At 49.3% G+C, this 17,681-nt stretch overlaps 1 protein-coding gene across 1 annotated transcript; it reads left to right on the plus strand.

Annotated features, from left to right (window-relative positions):
• Nucleotides 1–210: 210 nt before the first annotated feature.
• LOC120669464 (transcription factor bHLH149-like) lies at nt 211–552 on the plus strand. The gene has a single exon (XM_039949211.1). It carries the CDS (start codon nt 211–213, stop codon nt 550–552), a length of 342 nt encoding a protein of 113 aa, XP_039805145.1.
• The last annotated feature ends 17,129 nt before the right edge of the window (nt 553–17,681 follow it).

Consider the following 17,681-nt stretch of genomic DNA (forward strand, 5'->3'; position numbering starts at 1 on the left):
CTCCTCTTCTTCTTCCCCATGGTGACAGAGAGGGCTCCTCTTCTTCCTCCCCATGGCAACGACGCGAGCTCCTTTTCGTCTTCCCATGGCGAGCGGCGCGAGCTTCTCTTCCTCCCCCATGACCGGCGGCGCAGGCTCCTCTTCCTCTTCCCCATGGCCGACAGCGCGGGATCCTCTTCCTCCCCCATGGCCAGCGCCGGGAGATCCACCATGGCCGACGGCGGCGGAAGATCCACCGGCCACTCTTCTATCTTCGGCGGCCGCGAGATCAACTCGCGCTCTCCCCCGGCGCGCGGACCGACCGCGCGCTCGCGGTGGCACGGGCGCACGCATTGGAGCCGCGCCATCCTCGCGTCCCGCCGCCGCCTCCAGGCCGCGCACCGCGCGCGCCTCCGCGCCCCAGCATCCCTGAAGCCCGCTTCGTGCCACGACGCCTCCACGGCGGCGACGAAGGGCGCCGCCGCAACGCCGCCTCTGGCGAGGAAGGCCAAGGTGCTGGGTCGGCTAGTGCCCGGCTGCCGAAAGTTGTCGTTCCCGACGCTCCTCGCCTAGACCACGGACTTCATCGCGATGCCGTGCCGAGGTGGAGTCCGGGAGGGGAGGAGGCTCACGGCTCGCGGCAGGGGCAACACGGCGGCTCCCGAGCGGCGGCGGGGAAGACGAGTCGGGGGCGGAATAGGAGGGTCTGGTTTTCTGGGGACCTGAAACTAAATTTTGAGAGTTCTCCTAAAATGGAAGCCCAAGTAGGAGCTCCATTGGAGTGGATTTTTTTATCAAGTCCCTAAAATCGGAATAGGGGCCTGTTTAGGGGTTGGGCTGGAGTTGCTCTAAGGTGGTGCGGCCTCTGGCGAATTGATGGCGAATCATCAACGGTGGTTGCACGCGCGCCCGGCCGGCTCCGTCGTCGGAACTCGATCGATAGAAGAAGAACGCTCTCGGACCTCACTTCACTACTCTCTGAGATCTAGCTGGGCTCGGCGCAAGCATGCCGATCCGACAGCGACAGGCCGCGCACGGGGAGTTGCTGTACGGCCGAAATATCGCCATCAACTGCTCTGCAGAGGCAGGGACGGGAGACGGGACGTGCGCGCGGATCTCGATGCGGTGTTTCTGCTCCAATCCCCACCGGCATCACCACGTACAGTTTCTGCTCCGTGTCGCCTGGAGGCCGGAGATGGCGCCTGGATTTTCCGCAACGCCCTCGGCGGTCACTGTGAAAAGGAAAGGCAGCAAGGGCACTGTGACGGGGCTAACGCCGGGCGTGGATGGTGAAACGCGAGACCTGCGGCGCTTGCTTTGCCTTTGGGCGGCCGACCTGTCGGCCCGGAGCCGCGCACGCACGGGCCGGAGAGCGGGGATTTGATAGAGCCGGCCGTTGGCGCCAAGGACGAATGGAGGATGCCTGGGCGTGGACCTAGCTAGCTACTACTCTCTCCGTTCCAAATTATAAGTCATTTAAAAAATCTTGAAGAGTCAAACCATCTCAAAGTGGCGGGCGCGGCAATACTTCGCGGGCAAGTTTACACGCATTCTGCCGACCATGAGTGAACCCCTCTCCACGCCACCAAACTCGCCGCCCGGTGACCCATCGGCGGCCCAGCCAACCCTTCCTCCGTCGGGCAGTGCCCTACCGGCGATGGTGGCCTGCGCTCCGGAGGAGGCGTTGGACCTGCTCTACTGCTCAGCATCGAAGGACGAAGAGGACGACCTGTGTCCGGCGGGTCAGGAGCAAAAGACGTTTGGATCCAAGGCTACTTCACCTCGGACAAGACGGGATGATGGGAGTAATGGCCGGCAGCTTCGCTCGGTAGTCATCAAGCCTGCGGCGCACCGCATCTCCTACAAGGAAGCCCTGGTGGGGGTCAGAACTTTCCAGCCCCGCTTCCATGCGGCTGCGCTAGCCGATGGGGGCTGGAGCGTTCAGCAGAGGAAGGCACGTGGAAGGCCGGCAAAGGTATGGGATCGGCTGCAGCCTGAACGCAGGACCATTCATGACCGTTTGGGCGGTAGGAGGAGCATTCATGAGCGGATAGGGAGGAAGGTGGGCATTCATGAGCGGCTTGGAGTGAAAGTAGACCCTATCCCGCATGAAGGCAGCATCTCTCTACTTCTCAAAGCCAAAGCGGGGAACATGTGCTACAAGTGCTTTGCCCGCGACCACTGCATCGCCTCCTGCAGGGACCCCCCCCCCCCCCCCCCCCCGCTGTGTCCTCTGCTCCAGGTCTGGCCACAAGGCGCGCCATTGCAAGGGTTCTGCTGGTGCCGGCAAGGTTGAGTGGAGGGAGAAGGAGTCGGAGAAGAAGGAGAGGGTGTTGTCTGGGAGGATGGAGCTTGTCCCGGGCGACGTGGAGCACCAGCCTTCGCGGGTGATCGCCTGTGCTGCTCGCACTAGGGTCATCCGGGAGGTGGAGCGTGATCTTGAGCTGCACTCGCTCATCGGGGTGCAGCTGGATGCGAGGCAGTGGATGACCTACGACCAGGTTCATTGGGATGTCATTCGGCAACTCTGCATCCCGGGATTCGTGCTGCGTGTGACGATGATGAAGCCGGCCACCTTCCTCCTGCGTTTTGGGCAGCCAGTGCAGCGTAATGCTGCGCTTGGACGCAGGCCAATCTCTATTGGGAGTACCCGCCTTCACCTCATGCCTTGGACACGGTAGTCTGGTGCGACGACTGCAAGCAAGCTCAACTACCAGGTACGTGTTTGTATCGAAGGCATTCCTGATCACGCTACTGATCTTGAGACCATTAGCAAGCTTTTCTCTTCTACAACCATTGTGGATCGAGTGGATCAAGAGATGAGGAGGGAAGAGGAGGCAACGTGTGTCTGTGTGTGGGTCACTACGATGGATCCTGACAGTATAGCAATTGAAGGAACCTTGAAGTTGGAAGAGCCAGTTGAATTCTCTGAGGAAGAGTATCATGAGTTCTGCACTAGGATGGGAAACATAGAGGCTCCTGAGGTTCGGCCTGGTGTGGCCAATCTGCTCGACATTGGGATTCTGCTCCACATCGATGAGGTCTTGGATTTCTCACGACTTCCCAGTAGTCCGTCCTGGAAGAGTTCCGATAGTGCAACTAGTGGCATGCCGGATGATTCAGTGGAAGAAGAGTGGCTGGTGAAGCATCACTTCAGCTGGAGGCTGGGAGTGCCGGACAGGGCCAGATCTCCTAGGCGCGTGCCAGTGCATGACAGGCTGGGGCCCTCCCGCCGTGACAGATCTCCTGGCCGGGGGGCGGGTGGTGGGGGAGGACGCATGCAGGTCCCTCCGCCACCCCATACGGCCTTCCGCAGTGCCGGGGGTAGTGCTCCTGCTGGCTGCCATTGTGGTCGTGGTGGCGTGGGCCCTTCCGACGGCGGGGGTCATGGCATGGGGCACACCGTGCTGACTGACGTGGCCTGCAACAATTCTGTCGGAGTTGAGGAAGACGTGCCTCTCGTCGTCGGGGAAGACCAGTCCAAGGTGGAGGAGCAAGATGTCCGCTTGAGGGAAGCGGTCAGGCCCCTTTCTGGCCAGGCAGACTTGGTTTTCCTTGTCGGTGAAACAACTGATACCCATGCAGCTGCTTGGGAACCGATGCTCCTGGAGACGTCTGGGCATCCTGCCCGGGCTGATGAGAAAGGCGCTATGGTTGTGCAGCAGGAGACGCAGGAGGTGATTCAGGACATGGGCGTGGTTCTGGGCGGCGAACAGTGCCACCAGGATTTGACCTCCTCTAGGGTTGATCCAATGCAGTCTGAGGCCGAACAAGCAGGAAACGGGTCACTTGTCTTGCATGTGTCGTGTAGTGATCTGCCATACACCGGTCTTGCAACGAAAGACGCGGAAGATTCAAAGCTGCAGGCAACAAAATCAGCAAAAGATTCAAAGTTGCAGACAACACAATCTGTTGGGCTGGCTGTTAGGGGTGACAAGTAGGCGGGTTTTGTTCGTATGGGAGTTGATGGTCTCCAGGACTATGGGCCGTCACTTCGGGTGGATGTTGAAGATGGGCCTGCATTTGAGTCGGCGGTGAGCGCACTGGGCAGTGAAACGGATGGGGCCGGTTCTGAATCGGACGTCCTGAACACCGCTGACACTGATGTATTCGTTGCTGCCGTCGGTGGCATGATTATGGATGCAACAGACGGTTCTTCTAGGATGCTTGGGAAGGATGCTCGCGGCGGGATGGAGCCTGAATCGGAGCATGTAGTTATGCAGGAGGAGTCACATTTGCAAGAGGTACATGGGAGGACCTCGGGGATTGATGCTACGACAAAGGCCACAAGCAATTTTGCGGCTTCTCTCAGGAAGCCGATTCCTGGTGCTGTGCTGAAGACATCGGTTACTAAGAGGACCACGGCTTCTGAGGAAGTGTGGAGGTTCAAACCAAGAGGAAGAGCTTCCGTATTGCAAATAGGCCAAAAACTGGGCTAACAATGGAGGAACAAGCTACTCAGTTGCTGATGAAGAAGTGCGGTTGTAAGGATCACCGGGGTGTCCGATCCTAGAGGGGGAGGGGTGAATAGGGTGGCTAATTCGCTTTCTAACCTAGGGCTCATTCTACTTGCATACGATAAATCTAACACGTCCTACACATGCTAGTTATGACTAAGGTTTGTCTATGCTACTCTCTACTTACCCCAAAAGACTTGCAACCTATAGCCAATCCTAATCAAACTAACTAGGAAAGTAAAGGCACGCAAGATAGAATAAATGCGGAAACGTAATATGGTAAGTAAAGAGGTAAGGGAGAGAATATGCAAACTCCTATGAAGACACCAAGACACACGATTTAACATGGTTCGGTTAGGACACCAAGTCCCTCCCTACGTCCACGACCACTTGTCCAACAAGAACAAGTGTGATGCCGAGTCTCTTCGCTTAATCACCGTCTTGCGTTCACCACCAAGGCTTCCGGCAAGCAAAGGCTAAGTGACCCCAAGTCACCAAGACAAGGCCACCACCACCGTCTCTCTCGAAGCGTCACCAACGGCACCGTCTTCACTATCGGAGTTTCTCACCAAGAGGGGTCTCCTTCCCCGCACAAAGTGTCGTTGCCTCTCCACACCAAGTCGGAGGGTCACACAACGAGTACACAAGATGCTTGCCGCAGCAAGGCTTTCACTCAAGCTAGTTCTCTCAAGAACTAAGCCTAATCAAGCACTAAGCACTCTCACAAGTGTGCTTAAGCCTATATGACATACAATGAAGATCTAAGGTGGTTGGAGAGGATCTTTAACTCTTTTATGCTTCCTTAGTCTCCAGCCTTTTCAAATGAGGCGTGGGGTGGCATATATATATAGCCCAACCCCTCAAACTAGCCGTTGGGAAAAGGCTGATGAAATTCCTTAACGCCGGTTGATCCGACGCTCAGTTTTTGTCATCACCGGTTCAACAGGTGAATGCTTTTTCCCAGTAACTAGCCGTTACTGCTCCAACGGCTACTTGATCAATTGCACCGACGCTCTTGAAAAGCACCGTCGGTTTAACCGGTGTATGTATACTCAGAAACCCCCAAAAACGGAGTCTCTGGACAACTGCACCGACGCTTGTCTTCAGGCATCGTCGGTTCAACTGACGCCAAACCCTAGCCTCAGCTTCTGGGTCCATTGCACGACACCATCATTTTTCACATCGTCGGTTCATCCGGTGCACTCTGCTGACTGAGTCTTCTCTGAGCTCATTGCACCGGTGTATGTAATTTGCCTCACGTCGGTTTAACCGGTGAGAGCAAATTACCTCTGTCTTGGTCCTTTCGACCTGATTTCTTTGGGGTTTTGTATCTTTTCATCCCTTGGACCTATAAGCCTGATAATGATCATCTTAACACATATATTAGTCCAAGTGTTGTGTGTGTCATCAATCGCCAAAACATTATATTGAAGTATGGCATGAGAGGCCATTTTCGCTACAATCTCCCCCTTTTTGGTGATTGATGACAACACGACCAAAACAAGCAAGATGAATTGCAAGAATATGAAATTGATACCAATTTGAAAAGTTAGAAACTACTTAGCTTGCTCGGATGACATTTCAATGCTCATTTTAAAAGCTACCGGCATTTGATTAGTCCATAGGACGAAATACTTCCGGCTTGATAGCAATTGTGAAACAAATGGCTTGTGACCAATGTAAGATAATTGTGTGGTTTGAACCATATGAGTAATGAAATTTTTTTTTGTACCTTAGTCCATGGGATCATCAAATTACACTTCTCCCCCATATTGACTAAGTACCTCCCCCTATCACCATGCATCCTTTTGCATTGCATTTTCCATTCCTCCCCCTTGCTAATGGCATTATTTACTCCAAACTATTTGCTTACATTTAGGGTATATTTCTCCGCCTTTGTCATTAAACACCTAAAAGCTTCATAACCACTAGCAACAAGGAGCATTAGTAGCAAAAGAAATTGACTAGTGATAGAGTGTTATATCCATTAAATTTGGCATATCTCCCTTTGTTTGAACAAGCTCCCCCTTTTCCAAAGCTTGTGGCACTTCTCATCTTAACACCAATTGTGATGCCAATTTGTGATTTGTAGGGGTAGTGTTCATAAGAAATTTGAACTCATGGAGATAGCTCTAGGTGACTACAACAAATAGTACTTGTAAAGCATATTAGTCACACAAATACAAGCTATAGAGTTAGCTCCCCTTAAATATGTGCATTAAAGTTTGAATCACTCACAAATGTATGCACTTGTATTACACATAGTGGGGATTTAACTTTATAACTTGCTAATCATGGCACCATAAGCAAGCAATTGATATCAAAAGCATTTTTACCACAAATATGAGAGATATCAAATTGCAAGATATGCTATGGAAGACATATGCCATGTGAGAGAAACAAATAAGCTTATGTAGGTTGCAACAAGATATGATAAAGCATAGACAACCTACCATATGAAATTTCTAAGAAAGCATATCAAATGAAAGATGCCAATAGTAAAGATAAGATCATGCATTCCTAGAGAGGCATTGAGCTACAATGATGCATGAAGGATATCAAATGAAATTGAGATCATCCTTTTACCTTGCTCATTACCTCATATGTAGGGGAGGGGAATTTGGGTCACTAATTTTTAATCCACAACTTGGCTTTAATTCAACTTTGCATGATGCATCCCTACTCATGCATCCCAAACCTTGCCAAGCCTACAAATTCCCCACGATGCTTGTTTGGCGCCTAAGTTTTAGGGATCAAAACCTTTTGAGAGCCATCCATGGTATGAATAATATCCTTGGGCACCCAAATAGGCAGGTTCCATCCATATGTTCTCCACCCCATGACATGAGCTACCACCTTGCCATTCTTCTTCTTTTTAAGTATGTAGTGGTTGCTCTTTTACTTGTTCTTGTGGGTGGGCTTGGTGTACATGTATGACGCCTTCAAGTTTGGAGATGGGTTTTTCTTTATCTCCTTAGCCTTCTTGTGTCCCTTCTTGCTCTTGTTCAAGTTCTTGGGCTTGCCATTTTCTTTACCCTTTGCTTTGCCCTCTTTCTCCTTGCATTGGTAGGACTTGTGGCCTTCTTTGTAACACTTGATGCAAGTCACGGTTTCTCCCTTCTCAATTTTCTTCACGCCCGTGAGGGTGTTATCTTGAGAAGGTTGGACTTGCTCTTGAGTATACTTTCCTTTGAGCCGCCTCAAGTCCGCCATTAGCCTTTCTACCTCTTGTTTGAGCTCATCATTTTTCTTAGCAATGAGATCATCACATGTTTCTACAATCACATCCTCATTGCAAGGCATTAGATCACAAGAGGTAGACGCATCTACCTTGACAATGGGAATAACACAAGGAATATTGCAAGGAAATGATTTATCCGATGATGCTTCACTTTTAGATTCAAAACTCTCATATTTTATTTTAAGTTCTTTATGCTCATTGTCTAACAAATTGAATTTGTTTAGCAAGTTCTCATATCTTGAGACAAATGAAGCATGTAGTTTTTCTTTACCCTTGAGAGCTTTGATTTCTTTATTTTGTTTAGTGAGATGTTCTTGTTGATTATGAAGAAGTGTCATCATCTCACTAATTTCATCAGTTTCAACATCGGATTCATCATTGGAGGAGGAGTCATCACTTACATCGTTATTACCTTGTACCATGAGACACATGGGAGGTGGTTATGATCTCCGAGGGCGATGGGTGGTGGAGCTCTTGGAATTTTTCTTGTGACTTGAGCTTTCACCACTTTTCTTGGGCTTGTAGATGGCGGAGAGAGCTTGAGATCTTGATTTGTTCTTTTTCTTCACCATTTCTCCATCCCCACCGCACTCCCTCTAATGAGAGTTTTGTACCCAATCTCATAGAGCTCATGTACACGCTCGGCAATCTTGCGGTGATGGTATAGCACGGCCCTTGGATATTATTCGTCACTTGAACTTGATTCATCATCACTATCTTTCTCATCCTCTTCTTCTTGTTCACTTGAGCTTGATGAGTCTTGCCGCCTTGGTTGGTGCTTGCATGAGTGCTTGGCGGCGAGACTCTTGTGGCTTGAAGAAGAGGTGGACTCTTGCTCCTTCTTCTTTGTCATCCCCATACTATATTCATGGGCGATGATTTGATTGATGACTTAGTTTGGTGTAAGCTTGACCAAGTCTTCTTTTTGCAAGAGTGAGTTGATGATGTCGTAGTCGGGCTTGCGAAGGCTTCGGAGGATCTTCCGGTTAATCTCCCAATCCTCAACTTGATTGAGACCTAAGGCATTAATTTCATTGACAAGAATATTTAATCGTGAGGACATGTCATGAGCATTTTCATTTGGAAGTTGTTTAAAGCTACTAAGCTCCTCGCCGAGAATATGATATTTTTGATTGGCAACATACTTTGTGCTCTCATTATTCTCGGCGATTTGCGTCCATAGCTTATGAGCATCTTCACAAGCATAAACACGATTAAACACACTATCACATAGAGAAGACAATAGAATTGATTTTGCAATGGCATCATATTGTCTCTCGGCCTTAGTCTCATTTTTCTTCCCTAATTCGGTGACACGCCAAACATCAAGCCCACAGGCTTGGAGATGTGCTTGCATAAGCACTTTCCATTGAGGAAATCCCATGCCATCGAAAAACGGAGCCATATCGGTACTCATCCCTTCCCCGGACATGATACTCACTCGACGGTGAAGTGGACGGGTCTCCTACGAGCTTTCTCACAAATTTACCAATGGAATTGGCTAATCCTTGTAAGAGGTGTGAGATCAAGCTCTGATACCAATTGTAAGGATCACCGGGGTGTCCGACCCTAGAGGGGGAGGGGGTGAATAGGGTCGCTAATTCGCTTTCTAACCTATGGCTCAATCTACTTGCATAAGATAAACCTAACACGTCCTACACATACTAGTTATGACTAAGATTTATCTATGCTACTCTCTACTTACCCCAAAAGACTTGCAACATATAGACAATCCTAATCAAACTAACTAGGAAAGTAAAGGCACGCAAGATAGAGTAAATGCGGAAAAGTAATATGGTAAGTAAAGAGGTAAGGGAGATAATATGCAAACTCCCGTGAAGATACCAAGACACACGATTTAACGTAGTTCGGTTAGGACACCAAGTCCCTCCCTACGTCCACGGCCACTTGTCCAACAAGAACAAGTGTGATGCCGAGTCTCTTCGCTTGATCACCGTTTTGCGTTCGCCACCAAGGCTTCCGGCAAGCAAAGGCTAAGTGACCCCAAGTCACCAAGACAAGGCCACCACCACCGTCTCTCTCAAAGCGTCACCAACGACACCGTCTTCACTATCGGAGTTTCTCACCAAGAGGGGTCTCCTTCCCCGCACAAAGTGTCGTTGCCTCTCCACACCAAGTCGGAGGGTCACATGGAGCATGGGTTTGTTACTGGCTTACGCGACATGTTCGGAATCTCTAGGGAGGATGGGAGCAATCCTCTCCAGGCCCTAGTGGTGGAAGCTAAAGCTTAATGGGTACGACCCATTGTTGTGGGTGTGTGGGGGTGTGTACGTGTTGTTCCTTCCGTCCTATGTCCTCCTTCTTTTTTCATTTGTGTGGTGGGGGCTGTTCTCCAAAGTTGTACCTGTGTTGTGTTCTTCTTTTCTTCTGTTTGGGTATGGCTCTTGCCACTTTGTTTCCTACAGAGCTCCTGCCTGCTCTGTATGTGCGTCTCTCAAGTTTCCTATGTTAGAACAAAAGTGTGTCACTCTTAGTTGGAATGTCCGGGGATTAAATAATCCCGCGAGAAGAAAGGTGGTACGAGACTTGGTAAGGGATCAGGGGTGCTCTATAGTATGTCTGCAAGAAACCAAACTGGAGGCGGTTACAGCTCAGATTGTTGAAGAGACCTTGGGGCCAAACTTCGCTGATAACTTTTCTTTCTTGCCTGCTGTTGGTACAAGAGGTGGAGTGCTGATTGCTGTGGATGGGAATTACTACTCTCTCTCTCTCTGATCCTCATTGTCAGGAGAATTCGGTGACCGTCTTGTTAACTGCAACCACATGGCCGTTGTCTTGGTGGATAACTGGAGTTTATGGGCCGCAGGATGATGATGCTAAATTGGGATTTCTAAATGAAATGAGGGCATTGCAACAGTTAACGTCTGACAGATGGCTTCTTGTTGGAGATTTCAATCTCATCTTGCAAGCTGAAGACAAAAGCAATGATAATTTGAATAGAAGGCTGATGGGGGCTTTCAGACGTGCTGTAGATGATATGGAGCTCAAGGAAATGTGCTTAAAGGGAAGAAAATATACCTGGTCCAACAATCGAACGCAAACTAGAATTGGTCGTGCATTTTGTACAGCTGAATGGGAACTTATGATGCCCAACTGCCACCTTCAGGCCATTTCTTCTCTGGTGTCGGATCATGCACCTCTTGTGCTCAGTTGAGACCATGCAAGACAGACCTATAGAGGTTTTCGGTTTGAATTCTTTTGGCCCAAGCTTCCTGGTTACATTGAAACTGTCTCTGCAACTTGGAACAAACCCATCTCTGTCCAGAATCCTTTTCTAAGATTACATTCAAAGCTGCAAAGAACAGCGAAAGCACTTAGATTGTGGGCTAAAGCTCTGATTGGGCCAAACAAATTGCTGCTCCTGGCTGCCAAACAGTTGATTTGGATCTTGGACATAGTGGAAGAACATACATCTCTGAGCAATGCAGAGATTCTCTTGAGAAGGGATGTTAAACATTGGTTCCTTGCTATGACAGTTGTGGAGAAGTTAAGGGCAAAACAACAGTCGAGAATTTCATTTTTGAGAGCAAGAGAAGCTAACTCAAAATTGTTCTTCATGTCAATTAATGGAAGGAAAAGGAAGAATTTTATTCAGAGCTTGGAAACTTCTCATGGATTGGTTCACTTGCATAAGGACAAGGAACAAGAAATTTACAACCACTTCAATGGGTTGCTAGGAAACCAGCAAAATAGATCTAGCACTCTGGACTGGGGCAGACTCGGCTTGCATCGATTTGCAGTTTCTTGAGGAGGATTTCACAGTTGATGAAGTCAAAGAGGTCATTTTTGGGCTCAAATCAGATAAGGCTCCTGGGCCAGATGAATTCATCGGGAGCTTCTTCAAGTCCTCTTGGGAGATTATAAAAAAATGATGTCATGCTAGCAGTAAATTACTTTTTTGAAAGGATCGGGTGCTCTAGCCTAAGAGGGGGGGGGGGTGAATTAGGCACTAATAAAAACTTAGACCTATGGCTCCAACTAGTTTGCACAAAACTTAAACTAAAACATGCTATCTAGATGTGCAACTAGGTTGTTCTAGTGTGAAACCCCTATCCCAAAAGACTTTAGCAACCTATAGCCTTTCCTATCAAGAAACTATTCTATGAAAGTAAAGGCACACAAATTGCTAGTATGAAATGCGGAAGCTTAAAGAGCGGGATAGGAGATAGCAAACTCTTGACGCGTGTGTTTATCCCGTGGTTCGGTTAGCCACAAAGGCACACCTACATCCACGTTGTTGTAGCACTCACTAAGAGTATTGCTACTCGGCCACCAAGTCTCTTCTGTGAACACAATGACGGTCACCTTGGCCCCGGGTTCCACTAAGGAGCTTCTCCACAAAGGATGGGGGTCTCCACGTCCCCCGCACAAAGTGTCGTCGCCGCTCCACACCAAGTCGGAGGGTCGATGACGTTGCCGGTGAGCTTCACGCTCCAAGGTGCCGGCGCACCAAGCTTTTGTTTTAGTTCACTAGAGAACCACAGCACAAAGGCTCAAGGCCTTGCAATCACACTCACTAAGAGCTAATCTAGCACTCACACTTTACAAAGCTAGTGCTATAAGCTAAGGATATGATCTATGAGCTCTTGTATGGCTTAGAGATGTTCTTGGATGTGTATGAGGTGTCTTGGGACTCCAGCAATCTTCAAATGGCCGGGGTGAGGCGTATATATAAGCCACCAAGTCTTGTAGCCGTTGCTCCAATGGTCAGCTGAAAATCTGCGTATCACCGGAAGAACCGATGCCTTAGGCTGAGGTAGCGTCGGTTCTTCCGGTCACTCATAACCCGAAGTAGCCGTTGAACTTCTGACAGCTGACACAGTGATCACCGGTTGAACCGATGCTTTGTACCGATGCATCACCGGTTCATCCGATGCTTAAGAATCTTCTCCTGGGCGCTGACGTCATTACACCGATGGTATGCACCGATGCATCACTAGTTCAACCGGTGCTGAAGAATCTTCTCCTGGGCTCTTGACATCGTCTCTGGAACATAGGACGCCCAATGCACCGATGCCCCTTTTTGACCCGTCGGTTCATCCGGTGCCCATAAGCTGACTTGGCTCTGCCATGACGTCGGTTCTTCTGACAACCATCGGATGCACCGACGCTTCATGCGTCGGTTCTTCCGGTGCTACTGACTGAAGAGCTTTCAGTGCGCTGCCCTGAGACCCGCGAGGGGCGGCTCCCCCTCGACCCCCGTCCGCTAACCGGGTAGCAGAACCCCCGTAGGGGCGGCCCTTCGGGCCTTGCTACGCCTATCTTTTCTTTCTCTTTGTCATCACTTGAACCTAAAAGCCTGAGAATGGTCATCTTAACAATCATATTAGTCCAAGTGTTGTGTTGTCATTCGATCACCAAAATCACTTGAAATTGCATAAATGGTGCCATATTCCTTACATTTTTCAACCAGCACATGCAACATCTGAACCTTTTGAATGCAGCGCATGTTGTCTTAATTCCAAAGTCGGCGGAAGCAAGTAAAATCACTGACTACAGGCCTATTAGCCTTACCAGCAGTGTTGCTAAAATTCTTTTGAAACTATTGAGCAACAGACTTGCTGGATGTTTGCATCAGCTAATCTCCAGGAACCAGAGTGCCTTCATTCGAAGAAGAAGTATACATGACAATTTCTTGTACACACAAAATCTCATTAAAGAACTTCATGCTGCTAAAAGGTCGGTGATGTTCCTAAAGCTTGACATTGCAAAGGCATTTGACATGGTTAACTGGAGTTACTTGCTTAAGTTGCTTGAGGTTCTGGGTTTTGGTGCTAAATGGAGGTCATGGATCACGGGATTACTTTCCACTGCTAGCTCTTCGGTTTTGATAAATGGAAGCCAAGGGAGAAAATTCTTCCACAAGGCAGGACTGAGGCAAGGGGATCCACTGTCCCCCATGCTCTTCATCATTGCCTTAGAAGCTCTGCAAAAGATGCTAGCCCTGGCGGAATAAGAGTCCGCTTTGCAACCCATCCACAGTAGAGCTGCAAAAATACGGGTCAGTTTGTATGCTGATGCTGCTGCTGTTTTTGCCAATCCAATCAAAGAGGACATCAACCTTATCAAGGAGGTTTTTGAGGTTTTTGGTGAAGCTTCGGGGCTTAAAATCAACCTTACTAAAAGTGCAGTATATCCGATTCGCTGTGATGGTATTGATCTGCAAGAAGTTCTGGCAGACTTCCGGTGCAACGTGCTCAGTTTTCCTTGCAAATACCTCGGCCTCCCCCTTAGTGTCCGATGCTTGAGAAGAGTGGATGTTCAGCCTTTCATCGATAAAGTGGCCTCCAAGCTCCCTGCTTGGAAAGGAAAATTTACCAACAAGTCAGGAAGGTTGAAACTTAGGAATGCAGTCCTTACCTCCATGCCAGTTTACTTCCTAACAGTGTTTTCGCTGAAGAAGTGGGCTTTCAAAAAAATAGATAAGATTAGAAGAAGTTTTCTGTGGAAAGGTGCTGAGGATGCCAATGGGGGACATTGTTTAGTGCGCTGGGAGAAGGCTGTCCTGCCAAAAAACAAGGGGGGACCTTGGTATACTGGACCTAGAGCTTTTCAGCAGAGCTCTACGTCTTCGTTGGCTATGGTTCGCTTGGAAGGAGCCGGATCGACCTTGGGTTGGCACCAAACCACCATGCGATGAAACTGATGTGTCTTTTCAGAGCTTGCACAAAAGTAACAGTGGGTGATGGGCGGACAACGAGGTTCTGGCAATGTGCTTGGCTGAATGGTACTGTTCCAAGAGACCTTGTCCCTTCTCTGTATAAACTGGCTTGGAGAAAACAGAACTCAGTTCAGGAAGATTTGCAGAATATGAACTGGACGCGTGGGCTATGGCGTATGCAAACAGTAGAGCAAATGGCAGAGTTTGTGGCTCTGTGGGATGCGGTGCAAAATGTCCAGCTTACACAACAACCAGATGAGATCGTTTGGAAATGGACGGCCGACGGGATGTACACAGCAAAATCTGCTTACAATATTCAGTTACAAGGAGTATTCAGTACCTTTGATGGAAGAACGCTGTGGAAGGCCCATGCTGAAGGGAAACACAAATTCTTCACGTGGCTACTGCTTCAAGCCAAAATTCTGACTGCAGATAAACTCTTGATAAGGAATTTGCCATGCAATCCGACCTGCAGCTTGTGTGATCAAGAGAATGAGACTGCACTGCACCTTTGTTTCAATTGCAGTTACGCAAAAGAAGTTTGGCACTTGGTCTTCACGTGGGCTAATCTGGATCCATCCCCTATTCAGGCTAATTGTGATGATATTCAGTTCTGGTGAGCTTCTGTTCTGCAACCGCACAGCTTCAAGAAGCAAAGGTCAGTGGCAGCCATTTTAATGGTTTCGGCGTGGAATTTTTGGAATGAAAGAAATAGAAGGGTGTTCAGCAACAAGTTTCAGCAGCCTGCACAGGTATTTGGTTTGGTAAAAGCTGAGCTTCTTTTGCGTGTTGCGGCCTGTGGGAGGCCAGAGCTACCTTAGGTTTCAATGTTTTACGTTCTAGTCTGTTGCCGTTTGAGTAAGAGTAGTTCCTTTTACGTAAGGGGCAATTGCGTTTTTACCCCTATTTTGAACTCCAATTGTGATTTTACCCCTACTTTTTTGACTTTGCATTTTTACCCTTACTGTTCGCAAATGAACACTCATTCTACCCCTACTCCGTGAACAGCAGTTAACGGTGTTAAAGAAGACAATTTTACCCTTGCAAATATACCCCTACTTTTTTTAGAACTTTGTGAATATACCCCTGTTTTCATTATATTTCAGCAAAATTTCAATAAGAATATGAACAAGTATTTGACAGAAATTTGGACAGCAACATGACATACAAAATTAAGTTGAAACCACATGCATATATGTTGATAATAGATAGATAACATCCCATCATATATACATATCCAAAAGAGATGTAGCACCAAATCAGAACCCCCCATCATACATATCCAAAAGAGAAGCACCATGAGATCACATCCCAACATAGGTGTCCAACAAAAGCGACTGGTTTATTACATGATGAGAGGTGGCTGCATCACATTCATGCATCTATTCCTAACAATTGAGCATATTATCTTGTATTATATTGCAGCAACATTTCAATATCAATATGAACTAGAAATTAATAGAATTTGGACAGCATCATGACACATATAACTAAGTTCAAACCACATGCATATTATCTGGCAGCTAATTTTTTTGTCACCCTTTCTGGATGTGAAGCTAAACTTTTGCCTGAATCATCGCACACCAAGTCATCTAACCAGCAGGGAGGGAACACGCGAAAGACCCCGGTGCCTTTGCTTGAACTCAGTATATGCTCTCTCTATCTCTCCTTCTATTTCTATAAGGGACCCACACTTCTTCCATCTCGATGGATGAATCAGCTTGGAACAATGCAACTTGCAATTGATCGTGAGAGACACTAACGAACATTCCGAGCAAGAGCCAGTTCAATTCCTAGCTTTGCAGCGTGCATGTCGGACGGGCTGACGTACTCTGAGTCTCTGACCGACCGGCCGGCCAGTCTCTTCCTAGCTTTGTTCCTCCTGCACGCGCTGTCCACAGCCGCAGCTACACCGCCCCCCTCCACGCGCCCCTGCACTGCCCCCTCCACGCGCAGGCCACAGCCCCTCCACGCGCCGGCGGCAGCCACCGCCGCAGACCGCGCCCCTGCACGTGCAGGCCGCACACGCCGCTGCAGGCCGCGCCCCTGCCTCGCGCGAGTTGCAGGCGCCGCTGTAGTCCGCTCCCCCTGCCTCCACGAGCTGCAGGCGCCGCCGCAGGTGCGGCGGCGCCCTTGCCTAGCGCTGGCCGCAGCTGCCGCCGCCGGACGCGCCCGCAGCTGCACCACCCCCGCGCGCTGCGCGCAGACCCTGGGCGCCTCCCTGTGCGCTCCGCTCCGCTCCGCTCCGCGCGCCTCCGGAGGAACGGGAGTACAGGAGGGTGAGGGGAGGGAGTTGAACTGTTGAAGGGATAAGGGGTAGTCTTGTCTTTTCGCCTTATTATGAAAGGTTTTCTTACTTTTATAATTCATAAAATCTTTGCTGCATCTAACGGTGTCAAAAATAGGGGCAAACGGAGGATTCACATTGGAACAGTAGGGGTAAGAATGCAAAGTAAAAGAAAGTGAGGGTAAAAAAACAATTGAGGTTTAAAACAGGGGCAAGAACGCAATTGCCCCTTTATGTAATATCAACTCTGTAAGACCTAGACTCCTTTCCTTCTTATATGAATGAGCAGTGCTCCTGTCTTCTTAAAAAAAAACCATCTCAAAGTTTGACTAAAATTATAGAGAGAAACACAAAGATTTATGACAGTATACTATAAAAATATAAGATAATAAAGAATCTAATGATACTTAATTGGTATCATAAATATTATTATTTTGTTATATAAATTTGGTCAAATTTGTAAAACTTTAATTCTCCAAGATTTTTGGAATGACTTGTAATTTGAAACTGAGGGAGTAATAGTAACCCAGCGGATGCGGAGGGGAAGACCCGGCCCGGCGGCCAGTGCGCATGGGGCTCAAGCGCTCAGGTAGGGCTGGGCATGGGGCCACGCAGGGGCGGAGCCACCACTAGGGCGAGCTAGGGTGGCCGCCCTAGGTCCCTGTGGGCGAACTCCACATCATATAGGTAGTCCGCAGCTCCGGCGAGGTCCCATGGCGGCGCGGCGGCGCCCTCCGACGGAGAAGAACGGATGCGTCGTCCGTCAGCCTGAGATTGGGGGCGACCTGGCGAGCGTGGGCCTCGTGGGCCGCTGGCCTGATGGGTTGCAGCTTGCGCCCTATGGCCCAAAAAACGCGGGCGTCCTCTTCCAACTAACGCAAGCAACGCACCCACCCGCATCGAGCCGCCGCCGCTCATGCGCCCTGAACCCGCGCCCTCGCTCCTCCCCGGCTCCCCCCCTCCACCGCTCGGCGCTCGCGCCCCCGGGTCGCTCCGCCACAGCCCCCGGGTTCGCCCGACGCGCGGGGGGGGATA

The sequence above is a fragment of the Panicum virgatum genome, chromosome 4N (genome assembly GCF_016808335.1).
Source record: "Panicum virgatum strain AP13 chromosome 4N, P.virgatum_v5, whole genome shotgun sequence".
NCBI lineage: Eukaryota > Viridiplantae > Streptophyta > Magnoliopsida > Poales > Poaceae > Panicum > Panicum virgatum.

Excerpts from the sequence above, each read along its gene's own strand:
- LOC120669464 (XM_039949211.1), top strand. The coding sequence starts at position 211 with ATGGCCGACGGCGGCGGAAGATCCACCGGCCACTCTTCTATCTTCGGC.